Here is a 20,585-nt window from a genome sequence, read left to right on the forward strand (position 1 = left end):
GAACATAGAAAATGATAGTGGGGATAGGGCATCCGTGTACTGGGAACAAATTCTTGTGTACTGAGGAAAACTTGCATTTTTGTGGATGTTTAATTTCAGTATTTTGCCAAAGTCTTGTAGAAAAAATGTAATTCGTTGAACACTTAATTTCCGTGGATAACCTGCAAAATAATAGGTATCCCATGAACATTAATGAATCCACACTATCACATCACAATTCACCAATAACTATATTCTAAACATGATTGGATATTTAGAATCCCATTTAATCTACTTAAAACACGGCCCAATAGATCATCTAAAGAATAGGGTAAGGGTTTCGTTATTTATGTCTGACATGTATGTAATTTAACACATAGTTGTATAGTTAGGCATGTATCTAATCTTAGATATGCAAAAAGCAAGCTGATTTACTAAATGTCCTTGAACATCATTTCTACCAAAAAATCTTTGATTTTGCCTTTTGACTGTAATGGCATAAAGACAAATCCTTTTAAATTTTTGTATTGCACGTCACTGTTCAAGGAGACAAGTGAAGTTAAAATTATTCCGAAAATCTAGATTTTTCGCTTAACCGTATCAAAGTGGCAAACACATGTTTGGTGTTCTTTTCATGCAATGACAGCTAACAAAAGTGACTTTTTTAGGGTGTTACCTACAATTAATGCTAAGTGATGACACAAACTCATATATACGTTAGGATCACAAGAGTTACTCCACTGTAAGTGTGACCTTGTATTGTAAAACTATATGTTCTAAAGTATTTCACTCTTGATCCTAGATGAAATAAAGTTAAAAAAATATTTACAAATTAACCATATACAACTCATTTTAAAGTTCATATTATTTATTTATTTCTTTCTCTTTTTCTTATTTCCAAGTCCAGCAAACTCAAAACTTTTCAAAGGATCAGCTTTCCTTTTCTACAAAAGAGAAACAACAAAAATGTAATAGGTATAAAATCACAGGCTTTTAGTATATGATTTCTGCTAGAATTCTTATAGAAAAAAAGCATCAAGATATTTCTATAAACAAATCATTGCATCTTTATACACAATTGCTTTGTATGTTATATTTTTTTCTGTTTGAATTAAAACACATCAAGATGATGATGATGGATGGCTGTTTAACATCCAGTGATAAATTAAAGGAGAAAAGTTATATGAACACTCCTATGTTCTAGGCCTAATACAGTAAGCCTGGTATTGAACATGCCATTTCACAAGCCTTACTAGAACACATTTCACATGCATTGCTAGGACACATTGCTCAGACTTTGGGCTGACTTTGTTCTTACTACTTAATGCTGTGTTTTATTCTGAGAAACAGCAAAATAACAATTTTAAAGTCTTTGGTTGTATCATACCCATAACCTCCAACACTGAGGTGAGCACACTACCAAGCAACCACAAGGCAAAACATGGGAAGAAACAATACGTCTATTAACATAAAACCTTATTACTATACCAAATTAAAAGCAAATTCATACAAACAGGCTAAAAATTCTCTTTCATGGCTCACTACATAGCCATGTATCAATCTATAATTTAACATAATATGATGTTCAGTTTAAATGAAACCTAATCTCACCCTAAATTTCTTTTCAGTCTGTGTAGGGCCTCTGTTAAACTGTTTATTTCCTGATCTAGCTTGTCTACCTCTCCCACTCAAGTTTTTAAGTGTCTGTGGAACTATGTAAACATATAATAAACACTGTGTTACCATTATTACTTGATGTAATAGGGAATCATAGATTACATTGACATTTTGAATGAATTGTATAGCATGGTATGAGTACTTGAAATTTAATCATTGGTTACTGATGGAAGGACCTTGAACGACTAGTACAAATGTAATAATTTTTCATAAAAAATATAGAATGTAAAGTTGGTTTTTTTTTAGCTTTAAAACTTCTGGTATATGACTTAATTGTGTCAATTATCAGCATCTTAAACTGAAAATAAATATAACAGAATAAATTGCTTAGCCAAGCACAGCTGGATACAACCGCAGATGTCCAACCCTGAACAGTTGGGGCAAAAATGGACACAATATTCACGCTTGATACAGGTCTGAATTTGGATTATAATTAAATATTTGGCACATAATAGGTTTCAGAAACAGAATAACTGTAGTCAAAGATCTTGGAATGGTTATATGATTTGAATTTATATTCAATTTTTTGCTGTTGTGCAATACACCATGCATTGGTACAAAAATTAAAGTCATATACAGATGAAGTTTTTTCTTGCATGATCACAAGTCTATATTCAGTTAACAGATTAATTTCATATTTAAATTTATAAATTTCTGATGTAAAAAAGAAAAAGTTGAAAGCTTTTGTCAGATTGTGATAATGAGCAATCACTTTTCTTATCACTCCTGATATCATCCATCAACTTTATATCAGACAGTTCATTGTTTTGTAGTGAGCTTTTCTCCAGCAATTATAATTTTCAATATCTGATTTGTGAGCCATGATTTATAGTTTGAATCCTATGCATAAAATTACTGGTAATTGATTACTTACTAAGATAATCAGGAACATCTTTTAAATGACTAGAACTTTTTACTGTGTGTAAACTTTTATCATGTCTTAGGACTTGTAAATCTCTTGGATTATCTTCAAAATAAGACTGCAAAGAAAATAAAGGAAAAATTCAGGAAAAATTCATTACAAAATTCTAGTCTTATTATCTCCTTGAAATATTCATGTACTTTCTTTTATTCCTTTTTAGGCATAAGTAATTCCAAACTTTACAATATGTATCATTATTAACTTCTTACAAAACAACCAATTTGATTTTGACATTGTAAAACTGGAAATAATTTGCTAAAATTAAATTGAACAAATAGTTTGCTTACTTTTACACCAGGGAATGTTTGATCGACATGTCATATTGGAATTAAAAGAAAATATTTGAGTGTGGAAATGTAAAACATGTCTAAATTTTGTAAATATCTTGAAAAAGTTTTTAAGTCTCAATACACTGCTTTAGCTTCTATGATGTGAGTCTCATGAACATTCATTGTTTTATATATACAGCCAATTGCAATCAACTTGAAAAATTCTTACTAAAACTTTAACCACAGACTGAACATAACTGTAAATGTAACCGATGAATGAATGTAGGATCACTGTTTTCCTTCAGTGACAAAATGTTGTAAACTTGACAAAAAAGCAAGATATTGTTAAGGTTGTGTACCACTGAAGAAATCAATATATCTTTCATTAAATCGAATACAATGTGTCAAATATAATTCCACTGTGTAGCAAAATAATCCTGTACAATTAAAATTATCAAATAATCTTTTTAAATCTTTTTTATAAGGTAAAGTAGCCTAAGATTATTTAAAAAAAAAAATAAAAAATCACAGAATAGACAATATTGTCACCTACCTTTAATTTCTGTGAAGTTAAAATTTCTATTTTGATTTCTTTTAATCTTGCTTCTCTAATGGCAACTTTGGTAACAGCCCTCATAGCATCCTGTAATATAAAACAAAATATTAGTTTATACTCATATAATTTAATTTTGGATGTAACGTGTCTTCTGATTGGCTAAAGTCGTTTTGTTTATCAGCCCATAGACATAATTTAGTCATGTGACCATGACTTCATCAACGTTTTTTCGTGGTTTACTCCGGTTTAAAATGAAATTTAGATTTAAATTATAAGAAATAACTGTAATATTTTATGTCAATTCGAAATAACATAAAAAAATGTGGTGCACAATTTAGAAAAACCCACGTATGTTATTTCGAATAGACAGAAAAAATATTACAGTTATTCCTTAAATAATTCTATAAATATATATTTGCACTTCTTTATAGTAACTTATTTATAGATATTATTTTAAAGATCTGTTAATTGTTGATTAAAACTTTGAATGTAAAATACAGAACTAATGAACTATCTTACATTAAAATATACCATACATATTCAAGACAAACATAAAGTATTCTTTGAAATTAAACTAAAATAGGCCAAGGTCCTTGAGATTGAGTTTCCATACTCCTCCATATATCTTTTTACAGCTTGTACTGTTTAATTGGTGAAAAAAAGTTTTCAAATAGAGAATAAAATTGTCTGAACTAGTATGTTTTAGGTACACTTTTTAGTTTAAACATATTTATTTATAGTGGATTGGGAAGCAAGTTTTGCAACTTATATTAATCCCTTTCCACTTAGCAGGTGCGAGTGCTGCCTTGTAGCGGCATTAGCCTGCTCTTTTTCGAAATCTACAAAGGTGTCTTTAACGTGCAAGAGATATGGCTCTCTCTTAACACGGGTCAGCCATTTATCGTCCCCTTCCGACAGACTATCATCGTTTCCTCGAGACCATACTCGCAAATGGTGTCAAGGGAGAGCCGAAAATTCAGTTCCTGAAATTTTCATCCCAGACGGAAATCGAACCAGGAACCATTGTGTTAGTAGTTCGATGCACTAACCACTACACCACGGCTCTCTTACCCTTTTTAGCTTGCTGTTTGGTGTCAGCCAAGTCTGTGCTGAAGACTGTACTTTGACCTATAATGGTTTACTTTTACAAATTGTTTATTATATGCATATTTATGAAAATTTATATGCATAATTATGAAAATAGTGATGTACTTTATGTATTGATATCAAACCTTTGCTCTGTATTTAAAACCATCAATCTCCTCCATTCTGAAATTGTATGGCTTAAAAACATTGTCACCATCAGCTGAAATACAATAAATTTCTCATTAATAAAATAAATGAAACACTTTTACATTTTACTTATCCTTTTAAATGTGTTTTCAAAGAAATCTTTGAAGTCATGTATTTGCATAAGAAATAACATTATAAAAGTATCATATCATATACTGAGTCTATAAAACTTCATATCAAATATTTCCGAAAAATCAATAAATATTAAACATAACAGTACATAATACATACGAGTTGACTCAGCTAGAGCTTCTTCGACTTCTGCTAATGATTTCATTTCTTTCATATTGACAAATGACAAAGCTGTTCCTTGGTTATCTCCCCTAGCAGTCCTGAAATAATTATAAAGAACTACTTTATATTTATAAGGGCACAACTAGTGAATGATTATAGTGACTCCACTAAAATTAAAACTTGATCTGTATTTTGTGGTAAAAAGCATTGTGTATAAGTTTCATAAGATTTGGTTAAGGCAAACTTAATAAGAAAACAGAAACTAACCAGGTGCTCCGCAGGGCGCAGCTTTATACGACCGCAGAGGTCGAACCCTGAACAGTTGGGGCAAGTATGGACAAAACATTCAAGCGTGATACAGCTCTGAATTTGGATTGTGATCAAATTTTTGACATTACATGGTTTTTTTTTACACAAAACAAATGTCAAGATTTTACAAATCAATCAAAGATTTCTTCTTCAAACTTTTTAAATCTAAAATTAAATAGTTGATCATGACACAGCATAGGTTTCTGACACAGAACGAATGTGGTCTAATGAACTTAAAAGTTTTTTTTGCCTTTGAGCAATTCACTATGCTGTTGAATATTAATCCTCTCAAAAAAATGTTTGAAGAAATTTTCTTTTTATTTATGAAATCTGAAATGAGAAAAATTTAAACCCCCCCCCCCCCCCCCTTTTTTCACATCCCTGTTTCCCTTTTTCCAAAACTGATATCAATTCAAATTTCTATTGGAGTTTGCAACAATAACTACTCTTTTAAATACATCATAAAATATTAAAATGTAAAATATAGTGCTTGTTATCACTGAATGGTAAAGATTGGTTGGTAGTAAAAGTGAATATACATTGTTTATTGTATAAAACAATAAAAAAAACTTCATCAGCAACATTTTATATTGGCAAATTTCCAATGAAGTTATTTACATAAAATTATTGGCAAATAAAAATAGAAAATGACATCATAGTCATGTCTGGCAAATGTCCAACATACATTATCTAAAAACATTTTAGATAAGATAAGGGAAAAAAAGCTTCATCAGCAACATTTTATATTGGCAAATTTCCAATGAAGTTATTTACATAAAGTTATTGGCAAATAAAAATAGAAAATGACATCATAGTCATGTCTGGCAAATTTCCAACATATAAAATCAACTACTATTCTATACAAAGAAAGATAACTCCAATTGAAAATTAATTGCTATTGCACAATATTGTGCAATTAGATATTTCTTGCTATTGTGCAATACTGTGCAATTGAAAATTTCTTGCTATTGCACAATACTTGATATGGAATCCTGATTTAAACCAACTTGAAAACTGGGCCCATAATCAAAAAGCAAAGTACATGTTTAGATAAAGCATATCAAATAAGGCCAATTAAAATTAATTGGTAGATTTTCATCCCCGCCCGCCCCTCTGAAATCGTCCCGCCCCGAATTTTTTTATTTTATAAAATTTACGATTTCCGGATTTCGTTCATTCCCGTTACCGGTAACCGTTAAAATTTCGTTTCATCCTCAAAGCTTCCTGTTTCAAATTTCGGTTTTGTACCTCAAGTAAATCTAACAAAAATGATTAAGTCGACCTTTCCGCTGCTCTATGATGACAACATCATCTTCCGAGATTAAAGATTGATAATGAGAATGACGTGAAATATTGGTGTTAAGAGAAACACGCTGTTTCCAAGACTGCAAATCGCGGTATGTCACAAATTTCTGTGATTAGAAAACTGCGGACTTTTTTATTTAAGCAGTGACTTTGTCTCAGGAAATTTAAACTGTAAATGATACCCAAAGTGCAAGATTCGTGGAAACCATTGATACAGAAAACATGACTGGATTATAGATATTGAAATACAAGCACGAACTTGTCAGATTTATGACCGTTTATTGAAATTAAAAAGTCGACTAACATATGCATTTTATTTATGCAAGCCCTTTGATTTTACCCATGGCTGTCTTTTTATGTTGACAAACAGCAAATGTCCCAATACACCCAAAAAAGAGTCATTAAACAACAACTTTTTTTTATTATTAAGTTCATGTTTTACATGATAATTATATTTTCATCTTGCATATAAAGTACCAACCCTATTATTTTCAACACTCTGAGTTTTTATTTTATTCTGTACTCATAATAATTGTGTTGCATACCAATGCATTTGCTTCATTTTATGGGAATACAAACCATTGTTTAGAAACCCAAATACATTTGGTGTAGGTAGTCTAGCTAACTGAAGCTGAGACTACTATAACACATGTGTTATAGTAGTCTCAGACTGAAGAGAGTATATTTCTCGCACGTTTTTGTTGTTAAGTTTTTAAAGCCGGAATTAGATATATTTATAAGATTTGAAAAATTATGTAAGATTCCTCATACTTGTGTATGTAAAAAAGAAGATGTCACGGGTATGATTGCCAATGAGACAACTATCCACAAAAGACCAAAATGACACAGACATTAACAACTATAGGTCACTGTACGGCCTTAACAATACATGATATAAGCTTATTATTACACTTGCATATATGAAGAACTCGTCACAAAACATGCAAAAGGGTTTTATATGAAATAAAATTTAAAAAATAAAATCCTCCCACCCGCCCCATTTTTTTCAAAAATTTGGAAGAAAATCTACTAATTAATTTTAGTTGGCCTAAGCCCAAGAATTTAATTTTTGTTAAAATCAAACTTAGTTTAATTTTGGACCCTTTGGACCTTAATGTAGACCAATTTGAAAACTGGACCAAAAATTAAGAATCTACATACACAGTTAGATTTGGCATATCGAAGAACCCATTTATTCAATTTTTGATGAAATCAAACAAAGTTTAAATTTGGACCCCCATTTGGACCAACTTGAAAACTAGGCCAATAATTAAAAATCTAAGTTCATTTTTAAATTCAGCATATCAAAGAACCCCAAGGATTCAATTTTTGTTAAAATCAAACTAAGTTTAATTTTGGACCCTTTGGACCTTAATGTAGACCAATTTGAAAACGGGACCAAAAATTAAGAATCTACATGTACATACACAGTTAGATTCGGCATATCAAAGAACCCCAATTATTCAATTTTTGATGAAATCACACAAAGTTCAATTTGGACCCTTTGGGCCCCTTATTCCTAAACTGTTGGGACCAAAACTCCCAAAATCAAACCCAACCTTCCTTTTATGGTCATAAACCTTGTGTATAAATTTCATAGATTTCTAATTACTTATACTAAAGTTATGGTGCAAAAAAAAAATAATGCGTATATTTGGGCCCCTTTTTGGCCCCTAATTCATAAACTCTTGTTACCTCAACTCCAAAAATCAATCCCAACCATCCTTTTGTGGTCATAAACCTTGTGTTTAAATTTCATTGATTTCTATTTACTTATACTAAAGTTATTGTGCGAAAACCAAGAATAATGCTTATTTGGGCCCTTTTTTGGCCCTTAATTCCTAAACTGTTGGAACCAAAACTCCCAAAATCAATCCCAACCTTCCTTTTGTGGTCATAAACCTTGTGTCAAAATTTCATAGATTTCTATTCACTTAAACTAAAGTTATAGTGCGAAAACCAAGAAAATGCTTATTTAGGCCCTTTTTGGCCCCTAATTCCTAAAATGTTGGGACCAAAACTCCCAAAATCAATCCCAACCTTCCTTTTGTGGTCATAAACCTTGTGTTAAAATTTCATTGATTTCTATTCACTTTTACTAAAGTTAGAGTGCGAAAACTAAAAGTATTCGGACGCCGACGACGCCGACGACGCCGACGCCGACGCCGACGCCAACGTGATAGCAATATACGACGAAAATTTTTTCAAATTTTGCGGTTGTATAAAAATTTAGCAATTTTTCCATTTATAAAGGGCCATAATTAACGATTCAAGTGACACCACCAAAATTAAAACTTGATCTGTGTTTTTGTGATAATAAGCATTGTATAAAAGTGTCATAACCCCTAAAAGAAGGTTGGGATTGATTTTGGGGGTTATGGTCCCAACTGTTTAGGAATTAGGGGACCAAAACAGGGGCCCAAATAAGCATTTTTGTACTTTCCAGACAATGACTTGTGTGTAAGTGTATGGATCTTTCTGAAATTGTACCACAGGGTTCCATAGCAAGAAAGGAATGTTGGGATTGATTTTTGGGGTTTTGGACCAAACCGTTTAGGAATAAGAGGCCAAAAACAATACTTTTCTAATACTTTGTATAAATTGCTTATTCTTGACCAATTTCAATAGGGTTTTATTCTTGAATTTTTGGAGTTCTTAAATATGCTGAATATAAGATTAAGTTTTTGGAAGTTGGTCCCCGTTAGTCCACATAAGGTCAAAAGGGTCCAAAAATAAACTTTGTTTGATATCATCAAAAATTGAATTATTGAGGTTCTTTTTATCGAATCTAACTGTGAATTAAAATTTATAATTTGGGTCCAGTTTTCAAATTGCTCTACATTAAGGTCCAAAGGTTCAAATTAAAACGTAGTTTGATATTAACAAGAAATTCAATTCTTGGGGTTCATTAATAAGCTGAATCTAAACATGTATTTAGATTTTTGATTATGGTCCCAGTTTTCATTTGGTCCAAATTGGGGTCCAAAATCAAATTTTGTTTGATTTCAACAAAAATTAAATGTGTGGGGTTCTTTGATATGATATAGATTTTCGATTTTTAGGCCCTGTTAACAAATTGTTTCACATTGAGGTCAAAAGGGTCCAAAATAAAACTTTGCTTGATTTTATCAAAATTTGTGAATTATTGGGATTCTTGATATGCTGAATCTAACTGTGTTTTAATTTTAAAGTTTTCAAACTGGTCTACATTAAGGTCCAAAGGGTACAAAATTTAATTTTGTTTGATTTTAACAAAAATTGAATTCTTGGGGTTCTTTGATATGCTGAATCCAAACATGTATTTAGATTTTTAATTATGGGCCAAATTCAAGTTGGTAAAAAATGGGGTCAAGATTTAACTTTGTTTGATTTCAACAAAAATTGAATGTATGAGGTTCTTTGATATGCTAAATCTAACCATGTATTTAGATTTTTGATTTTGGGGCTTTGTTGAGGTCAAAAGGGTCCAAATTAAACTTTGTTTGATTTAATCAAAAGTTGAATTCTTTGTATTCTTTGAAATGCTGAATCAATCTATGGCCATGTATTTAGATTTTGGATATTGGACCATAATAGGTAAATTTAAGTTCATTAGACCACATTAATTCTGTGTCAGAAACCTATGATGTGTCAACTATTTAATCACAATCCAAATTCAGAGCTGTATCAAGTTTGAATGTTGTGTCCTCAACTGTTCAGGGTTCGACTACTGCGTTCGTATAAAGCTGCACCCTGCAGAGCATCTGGTTTGATATGTGCTGTTGTTGGTTTGTTGACTCATTGATTTACTCGATGTAAATATGTTTATCGCTATTTTGTGCATTTTTCTTTTGATTTTTTTTTGTGATAATTTTCATATCATGCTTCTCGCTTGAGATGGGAAAATTATCGCTAGAAACTAAGGACATGCGGCGTTGTTAACGAAATTGACATGAAATTGACAACGTCGTCATAGGTAAAATAGCGATAAACAGATTATCATTGGTCATCTCAACTCGATTGCTTTTCTCACTTTCGCTGTACCAGCTCAAGCGAGAAAATCAATCTCGTTGAGATGATCAACGATAATCTATAATTATTGTGACATATAACCCTAATTTCATTGTATTAATACTTTTTGGTGAAACAATGACAAAGATCATGCATACCTCCCTACTCTGTGAATGTATGTATCAACTGTTGTTGGAAAATCAAAGTTGATCACATTTGACACATTCTGGAAGTCTATACCTCTGGAAACACCATATTCTTTATCTCTCTTTATTTGTCTAAAAGTATAGATACTTAAATATTAGTGTATGCTGTACATGCTGTACACAGTACAGTAACTGTAGATTCCAATAATTCAGATCATTAATATCTTAGGTGTTTTGGAGATGAATACCTCCAATACTTTATGGTAATAATCTTTACAAAGCACAAAAATGTTGGCATTTACCTCAAAAGCTTTCAAAACCTTCAAACAAACTTATTAAAATAGGATATAGTTAAGATACTGTTGTCAAGTCATTACAGATTGCATATTTTGGCTTTAATATTGAATCACTTATAGGGTCTTTGCATTTTAAATAAACACATTAATTCTAAAACCAGTTGTTGGCATGATATGGGTTATGTTCTTCTCATATATTTTATGATGATATAATACATGTACTAAACCCCTGACGGGAGGGATTTTGCTTGATATTCATATGATGAAGACATAACCTTTCATCATTTTTATTGAGGTCTGGAGCAGACATGTCAGTAACTGCTAGTAGTCCTTTATTAATTTATGTTTCATTGTCATTTTGTTTAGTTTCTTTTGTGACCTATTATTACATCAGACTCTGACTTCTTCTAAACTGAGTTTTACTGTGCATATTATTGTGTGTTTTTACTACATTGGCAAGAGGTATAGGGGGAGGGTCTAGATCTCAAAATCATCTTAAGACCTGTCACATTTTTACGCCTGTCCCAAGTCAGGAGCCTCTGGCCTTTGTTAGTCTCTAGTGATTCTTTAATTTTAGTTTCTTGTGTATATTTTGGAGTTTATTATGACGTCCACTATCACTGAACTGGTATACATTTTGTTTAGAGGCAAGCTGAAGCAAACCTTAGGGTGTGGGAGTTTCTCGCTGCATTGAAAACCCATTGTTGGCCTTCTGCTGTTGTCTGCTGTTTGACACATTCCCCATTTTACTTTTTATTCAATCATTATTCATGACAAACAACATTATCATCAAGTTACAATTTTTTTGTGTGAGCACAAATGTGTGAGCTTTCACCAAGGAAGAAACAGAATCTGATGACCCCCTTTTTAGCAGTACCAAGTAATAAGATTTTTTATTTGTTGCAGAGCATTCACTTTACTTGTGAATTCTTTTTGCTTTTTATCTTTTGAAATAGAATTCTTGTTGCCTTTTATTTTATGAAATAGAATTCGTTTTGCCTTTTATTTTAGGAAAAAGAATTCTTTTTGCCTTTTATTTTATGAAATACAAAACTTGCTTTACTTGGTTAATTGATGATGTTTTATGCAGGTTATCTTTATTGATGTCTTCCATATTGTGACTGCATTATACTTACTTATGTTTCTTTTTCGTAGGTTCATTTGGATTGGTTTTTGGATTCATCAGTAACGTTTCATCTGAGGCTACTATATAATCATACAATCCTTCATTATACTGGGTCACAATATGGCATCTGAAAAAAAACCATGAATATAGTATTGATCTCAGCATCAAATCATATTTAAGTTAAACTATTTGAGTGTGTTCACTGTACATTGGTGCATAAAAGTTACTTGCTTGTTTGTCAGGTGAACCATGAAGTCTTAAAAACTTAGAAGCTAATGCAAATATAACAAGAATGTGCTCATAGTACACAAATGCCCCATTCACACAATCTTTTTCAGTGAAAACTCTAACTTTGCATTACAATCATATCATAGAGAAAATGTGTAATAAGTTTAGAGGTGATTGTTCTTCAACGTCATCAAAAACTACCTTGACCCAAATAAATTCACTATTTTAGTATGCAATGCATTCTGGGTAATATCAAAAGTGTACACCAAAATGTTGTGATTTGTTAAAAATGTCATAAACAATGGAAATGCAACTAATCATGTGACATTTCTATTTGGGGTGCAAACAATAGAATTACCCATAGTTCTTCATATTCTGAAACGCCCAATTGACGTGTACTTGTTTTATAAATTAATAACCCAACAGGGATAACAGATGGATGAACAAACTAACACCAGAACAGATGGGGCATAAAAACATATCCAGACAGAATTTTTAGTTACCCATTCCGTGTTTGATTGATAAGTTATAACATCTGTTTCTCTATCAACAATTAGTAGCAAAGGTAAAATTCATTTTATTGTCCACCTAATAAACAAGCAAACTTGACTTCATTGTTCTATATACTATGGATTCATTTATTTTTGTGGGTACCAATTTAAAAGGATTGAGAAAAACTTGCATATTCAAGGATATTCAAATTCGTGGTTTTGGCAAAGTCTGCATTCATTCCTTTAGAAAGTTTGTAATTCTTTGAACATTAAAATTTGTGGTTCCCTTGTAAACATGAAATCGACGATAATTAGTGACCAAGAAATATTAATGAATCCACAGTATATAAGTAAAAATTCTGGAAAGTAATTATAGCATATTATAAAAGTAAAAGGTTAATAAATATCTAAAACACTGAGACTTTTCTACAAAATTACAATGGTAAAAGTTTCTTTTACTTTGATGCTAAATGTGACTCAAAGTAACACTCAGGAAAACAAGAATGTGTCCATAGTACACGGATGCCCCACTCGCACTATCATTTTCCATGTTCAGTGGACCGTGAAATTGGGGTCAAAACTTTAATTTGGAATTAAAATAAGAAAGATCATATCATAGGGAACATGTGTGCTAAGTTTCAAGTTGATGCGACTTCAACTTCATCAAAAACTACCTTGACCAAAAACTTTAACATGAACTTTGCGCTATCATTTTCTATGTTCGGTGGACCGTGAAATTGGTGTCAAAACTTTAATTTGGCATAAAAATTAGAAAGATCATATCATGGGGAACAGACTTTTTGATTATTTTTGCTGTTTTGGCCTTTATAAGTTTATACAATAAAAGTCATTTATATAAAAACTTTTCTAATATATACCTGTATATATACATACTACTTGATATTACTGGCATGTAAATACTGGTACATGAATACAAATGTTTTTTTTCATAAACATTAATATATATCAATATCATATAATTAAAATTAAAATTACCTTGAGCTAACAGGAAGTTCTGAATTCAGCACACAACATTTTATACCAAACTGTTCCAAAAATAACTTTAATCTGAAGAAAAGTATAAACCGTTTACATTGAATAAAAAATCTTCTAAATTTTCTAATAATGTTGGTACAATGTTTTATATTCATGTATTTTAGTGCTCCTTACAGCAAAAATTTCCTCTCTTTGATCCCTTTTAAAGAAAACCAAATATAAGCCATGTTCAAACTGAATGGTAACTACATATAATTCAAAAACATACAAAAAATTACACTATTTAGTATAATAGGTATCAGGATACAAGTTTTTTTTATGACAAAAGTAAACTCTTTTGAAACAAGTGTTATTGCAATAATGGCAAATATATCACAAATTTCAGTCAGTTGGTAGGGGCCTAGGTGGCCGAGTGGTCACTACTGTAATCACAAGCCAGTCAACACTGAGGTTGTGAGTTTGAACCAAGCTCATGTGGGTGCACTCGAATCAAATCTTAATTGACTAGGAATGTCAAATTTCCTATCGAATGTCATTGGTTTTCTCCATGCACTCCGGCTTCCTCCTCCAATAAAAACTGGCCACCACAAAATAGCCCAAAAGCTGTGCTTAAAAGTGGTGTAAAACACCAAAAATCAATTTCAAATCAGTCAGTTAGCATTTCAAACTTCAAAAGATACACTGCTAGTACAATTGAAACTGTATCACAGTATGATTAAATCATTTTTCATGTGTTGCAATATAACCTCTTACCCTTTAACTCTAATTTGAACTGTAAAAACAAAAACTTGTCTTAAATCTTTATTTCTAACGAAGTTCATTTAAGACTGGTTTTACTGTAATCTAATATGATATCAGTGCTACTTACTTATAACAACGATTTACATTATTTACAAATATAATAGACTTTCCTCGTACAAGTCCTAATTTTAATAAGGCACATATCAATGTAAATTTATCTTCTTCTTCACATCTACAAAGAGAAAGTTTATTCTATCAAATACATTTGTAACTACTGTAAATTCAGAAATAATTGCACGCATTTATTATTACGATTTTGCCATTTTAGACTTAATTTTAATTTTTTGCATAATTGAGAAAAACCCTGTTTAATTCATATAAAAAAAATGTGAGTTTAAAATATTGCGATTATAACCCTGTTGCATTTTCACAATAATTTCTGAATTTACAGTAATTTTTTCTAACATATTTGAGGAATGATGTAAAATCAACAATCAACAAATGGGTTTTTCCTCATCTTTCTACAATCCCACAAACAAAAATTACAGCATTAACCATAAACATCTTTTCAAGAAAAATTTAATGCTTTAAAATGAAATAAAACTAGGAGCTGAATAACAATGGATCCAATATTAAATGTTTTCCTTAAAAACTTAATGACATACATTTTTAGGCCAATAAGTGAAAACATCCTGAAACTGTTTGTAAAGAGAAAACCAACATGGCTTCAATAAAATCAAAGACCGGTTAGCTTTTTTATAACAGAAATGATTTTAAAATAAATGATCTACAATATGGTGTTGCATATATGTCCTTGAAAAGGTTTGCAGTAAGTTTGTTATAAATATGTATATGTAGATGATGTTTCTTTACTTAAAGTAAATATGGTATCATAAGAAATCTTGAAATTATAATTCCATAACAAAAAACAATTTTCATTTCTAAGTAGCTACTTAGCAAACCTATGCCCCATTAAATTTCTCTGGCCTAACTTACTTGATATGATACTGTGTCAGCTGTGATGATTCAGGTAACTGTGATTCTTCTAACTTCAAAATTACCTGAAAAAATTCATTGTTTACTATAGCAAACACCAAACAAGTTCATCATGAAATGTGCTAACATCTTAATGTATATTTGGTGTCGGCCAATGTTGTTATGTTTCTGTCTCAACGATTTAAAATCCCACTTTTCCCTTTAATCATGTTGAGATTCTATCTAGGACAAATATAACATTTTATTTATTATAATATATTATTTTAATTAATTTTATAGTTTTTAAGATCATTTTTATAGCAATCAAAGAGCCAGCATAATTATACTTGAACTTGAAAAGATATTAGAAAGGTTAGAAAACAGTTGCACATGAAATATTGAAATTGTTTTTTATGGGACAAATTCACATATAAAACCAAGTTTTGCATAAATTTGAGAACCCTTTTTTGACTAAAAAGTACAGCAATTCTACATATGAAAACAAATTTTGCTTACAATTTGAGAATTTTTTTTTTTACTAAAGAGTACAATTTAATCGAAAGCAATGATATTCCAATGCCTTAGAAAACAAAGAGTTAGAAGCAAGAAGCAAGTTGACATAAAAAATATAAATTACATATCTACATTATACAACTTACTGCATTATGAAGAACTAATTTCTTCAAACTTAATACATCATCACTGAGCGTAGCTGACATAAGGAAAGCTTGATATATCTTTGGCAGTTGTCTGAAATACAAATACAATTTCTTTATTTAAAATCGTGACTATATTACTAAGACTTCTACAATGGTATAAGTTTCCTCTAAAATGATGTTCTATTCAGTCAAAAACATAAACAACATTATTATTCCCATGTTGTTATGCTATTTCGATCACAGTTTATTGAAAATATTTGTCTTATAATATTTGAAGTTGCCATAACAGACCTTTATTATTCTCTGATATAGTGATACTTGTGATGAAATACATCAGAGTTTGATTTTGCAGTTTTTACATCTCTTTTTTCTATATCATTAAAGATCATTAAACAAAATGTACAAGAAAGCTTAAAATTACTGCTCAACAGAATGTTATATCATTCAAAGACGATGAAGAAAATAGAGGAAACCTTACGTAACTTGTTGTTTATAACTATGAGAGAGAGGGGCAAACATCAGTTTGTCTTAACAAATAAAATCTGAAACAAATATTTGGTGTAAGCTATAACTCATGCAAGGGCCTAACATATTAAAGTCCTCAAAGAGCATATGAGGGTTTGAGACAAATAACTAAAAATTTACTTTATGATAGCTTTAACATCATCCTCATAGCCAAAAGAGAAAACCAGATCGGCTTCATCTATCACAAGCATCTCCAAGGTGTCTTTGATACTGAGATTACCAGCCTGTATGTGTGCCAGGATACGTGTAGGTGTACCAACAACTATATCGGGTTTCTCCATCAATTTGGGTCTGTCAAAATATAGATAAATCTTACATTATTCTAAATGCATATAAGTTTATATGTTGTGCAATATTACTTAACAGAGTGGGCAAAACAACAGATAAAATAGTTCAATGTTGCCATTATGTATGCTAATACATGTAATCTTTTGGCAGCATTTGGTGTTTCTACCAACCATGACTCTTTCTAGTAAGGGAACTGCTTAACCTTGCAGAGTCCTAGAGTACTCTCTGTTCTATTTTGTAGGGTTTGTGTAGTGTAATCTTAGTTTCCTGTGCAGCATTTTGTAGACTAATGTTTGACTTTACATCTTTTTACTTTTGGATGTGGTGTTGTTTGTCTTTTTCAATTTATGATTTTTGATTGCCATCTTCGTATCTTCTTATTTTTACAAGAGAGAAAGAAGTAACTTATTCAACACCTTGTACATTGTAGATGTTCTAACCATGATAAAACATTTTTATTTGTCAGCCAGGCATGGTGTTCAATGAACATATACAACTTGTTTTCATTAATGTGTACCTTTCCTTTACATATATGTTGCTGTTTGATAGATATATGAACATGTGGTATGAGTGCCAATGAGACAACTCTCCATCCAAGTAACAATTTATAATAGTAAACTATTATAGGTTAAAGTACACTTAGTTTCTGTCTTTCTGATGGTTTTTTTTGTTACTCAATAAGATCACTATCATTTGTGATGTTACCTTTGTGTAAGCAGTGGAACTTTTGGCGAAACATCAACACATTTTATTTCTCTGGAACAACATGATGTCAATTCCTGAAACAGAGAGTAGAAATCAAATACATGTACTAATGAAATATTTCTATATCCAAATACTATAAATTCATATGTACCAACTTTAAATAAAACTAATATGAATGCAAAATTGACATAATAAAATTAAGAAAGGAAATGGGGAATGTGTCAAAGAGAAAACAACCCAACCATAGAGTAGACAACAGCCGAAGGCCACCAATTGGTCATCAATACAGCGAGAAACTCCTGCTCCAGAGGAGTCCTTAAGCTGGCCCCTAAACAAATATGTATACTAGTTCATAATACATGTTTTCATAAATACATGACCTCAATACTATATTCTTATGCATAACATGCAACTTATTTTCTGATTATTAGCGAGAAAGCTCTGTAATGTTGGTGTATCAAGAATGTCCAAGAAACCAAAACTGTAGAAATGTAATTTAATACATGTACCTCTCTCTTTTTCTAAAGACTTTTGTTACATGATTAATTTTGTCCCACCATCTACCTTATGTTAATTTTTTGTGCTATCTATGAGTAGGTTTAAAGAGAGATCATCAAGATACATGTACATGTACACTAATGTCACATGTGCATATACACTAATGTTACATTTAACTAATGTGACATTTACATTTATCTCTATAAATACAATGTATAGTATACATTGTATTTATAGAGATAAATGTAAATGTCACATTAGTTAAATTGTACACTAACCATAAGATTTTTATATATGTACATGTACACTAATTTTACATGTAACTGTATAAAACAATATATACTAACCATAAGTATGTACACTAATGTTACAAGTAACTCTTTAAATACAATATATACGTACCATAAGATTTTTATATGCTTGGTGACATAGTTCCTTAGAAGGGGTCAGGAAAAGAGCTTTTGTACACTGTTCTTTACTGGTCTAGAGAGAAATTGAGAAAATGTACTTTCTGCAAAACTATTTGTAGTACATACAGTATTCATATCTGTAAAAAAATACTTGCAACACAATGCATTTTGGAAATTTGTTTGATGTCCTTATGAAACTTCAGATATGGTTATATATAGTTTAATTTATCAATGACGAAAACATGATGATTAATTGACCTTTACTGAAAATAATTAATATTTCTAAATACATTACATACAGTATTTTATCTATTTCTCAGTTCAAGAGAATGCAAAATGATTATGTTCCATACTACATATTCAGAGTAAAACAATTTTCCATTTCAAAGAAAAATGGAAAATATTCAGTGTACTAGTATGCATTGTTTTACTCACACTAACATCAGAGTATATCTTATTTCATCACATTGTATATCAAAAATATTTAACTCGAGTCAGTTGTTATGCTTTATTTGCTTTGTATTTGAACATGTGACATGTTAGATTAAACATAGATTTCAAAGTACTGTGGATTCATTTACTTTTGTGGGTACCAATTTTCGTGGATTGCCGAAAAACTTGCCTTTTCGTAAATATGTGATTTCGTGGTTTTGCCAAAGTCTGTATACCACCAAATAAAAAGCTTGTTGAAAATTTTAATTTGTGGTTAACCTGTACCCACGAAAACTGGTATCAAACAAATAATAATAATCCCTAGTAGTATTATTATTACCTGTTTAGACTGTAATATTTTTTGAACCACAGGAATGGAGAATGCTGCTGTTTTACCAGATCCAGTCCTAGCCCTTGCCAAAATGTCTTTTCCTTCTAAAGCCAGAGGGATTGCTTTTTCCTGAATTGGTGTTGGTGTTGCCCAGCCTAAATTTGCAATTGCCTGTAAGCGTAAAATATAAATTAATTCAATACTAACCTATTGGTAAACAATGGGATATCCCTCCAAACTCTATCTGCTGTTACACAGTGCACTCTTCATAAAAGATTTCATACAACAAATCCATAATAAGCACAGGAATTGAAGACACTTATAATTTTGTGCCAAACCAAGATCAAACAGTACATAATTTCAAAATAGAAAGAGGAAAAATTATCTATAAATAAGGATACATTGTACTAATGTTTTTCACAAACATACCAGCTCCAGTAATAATCATGATTATAAACTAATAAATTGGTCTTTATATAAGCTTAATTTTGGTATGGGTTCAAACTAAAAATAAACATTGTGATAAATGACAAAAATTATTTTCTTGGATAAATGAAAATCATCAACATTGCAAACATCACAGAGATGCATTGTCAAGCTTCGAGTCTGTAGCTAGTCAAGTGATGTTAAAATAATCTGTTGTATCTCAATGAACATGTAGCACACAGCATAGATAGAAAACACCAAGAACCTGTCAGTTGCACTACAAAAATGCATAATTTTCAAACAGATCACAGTATTTTAAGCAAAATATTAAAATAAAGACAGAGATGTCCAGTCATATAGAATGACCAAAATAAGAGCGATTTATTTGATGTGAAGTGTTCTATAAGGTTTGTGAATATGGGAATGCAATGGTCACCATTTTGTATTACCCCATATACATTCTGTACCCTTCTGTGAATGTGATTATAACAAATTTGAAGTGACATATTATAAGTTTGATAAAATTTTTAATTAATCATAGAGGTGCGATCTAATATTTCATATCACATATAACCTTATTGCTTATTATCATGTGCACCTTTAAAATTCTGTCATCCAACCCCATCTCATGGAAATTCAAGGTTTTGTCCTCATCTGGTTCTGACATCGTCTTGCTTGTTTTGATTTTACCGGAAGTACAAAAAACATGTGCTTCCTTTACCTTAAGTCTGACAGAACTTTTATTTATTCAAGCGTGACTATAAAGTCATTCTTATCT

At 30.8% G+C, this 20,585-nt stretch overlaps 1 protein-coding gene across 1 annotated transcript; it reads right to left on the reverse strand.

The window, feature by feature from the left end:
• Window positions 1-829: 829 nt before the first annotated feature.
• Window positions 830-20,559, reverse strand: LOC139519731 (probable ATP-dependent RNA helicase DDX56). Its single transcript, XM_071311974.1, has 17 exons — window positions 20,406-20,559; window positions 19,391-19,552; window positions 18,611-18,691; window positions 17,711-17,784; window positions 16,838-17,008; window positions 16,193-16,283; window positions 15,555-15,619; window positions 14,686-14,790; window positions 13,818-13,889; window positions 12,113-12,229; window positions 10,693-10,812; window positions 4,928-5,028; window positions 4,636-4,709; window positions 3,401-3,490; window positions 2,531-2,636; window positions 1,591-1,691; window positions 830-923 (listed from the first exon to the last, which is right to left on the reverse strand). Exons 1-17 carry the CDS (start codon window positions 20,472-20,474, stop codon window positions 852-854), a joined length of 1,671 nt encoding a protein of 556 aa, XP_071168075.1. The 5' UTR covers window positions 20,475-20,559; the 3' UTR covers window positions 830-851.
• Window positions 20,560-20,585: the final 26 nt, after the last annotated feature.

The sequence above is a fragment of the Mytilus edulis genome, chromosome 4, assembly GCF_963676685.1.
Source record: "Mytilus edulis chromosome 4, xbMytEdul2.2, whole genome shotgun sequence".
In the NCBI taxonomy this organism is placed as follows: Eukaryota; Metazoa; Mollusca; class Bivalvia; order Mytilida; family Mytilidae; genus Mytilus; species Mytilus edulis.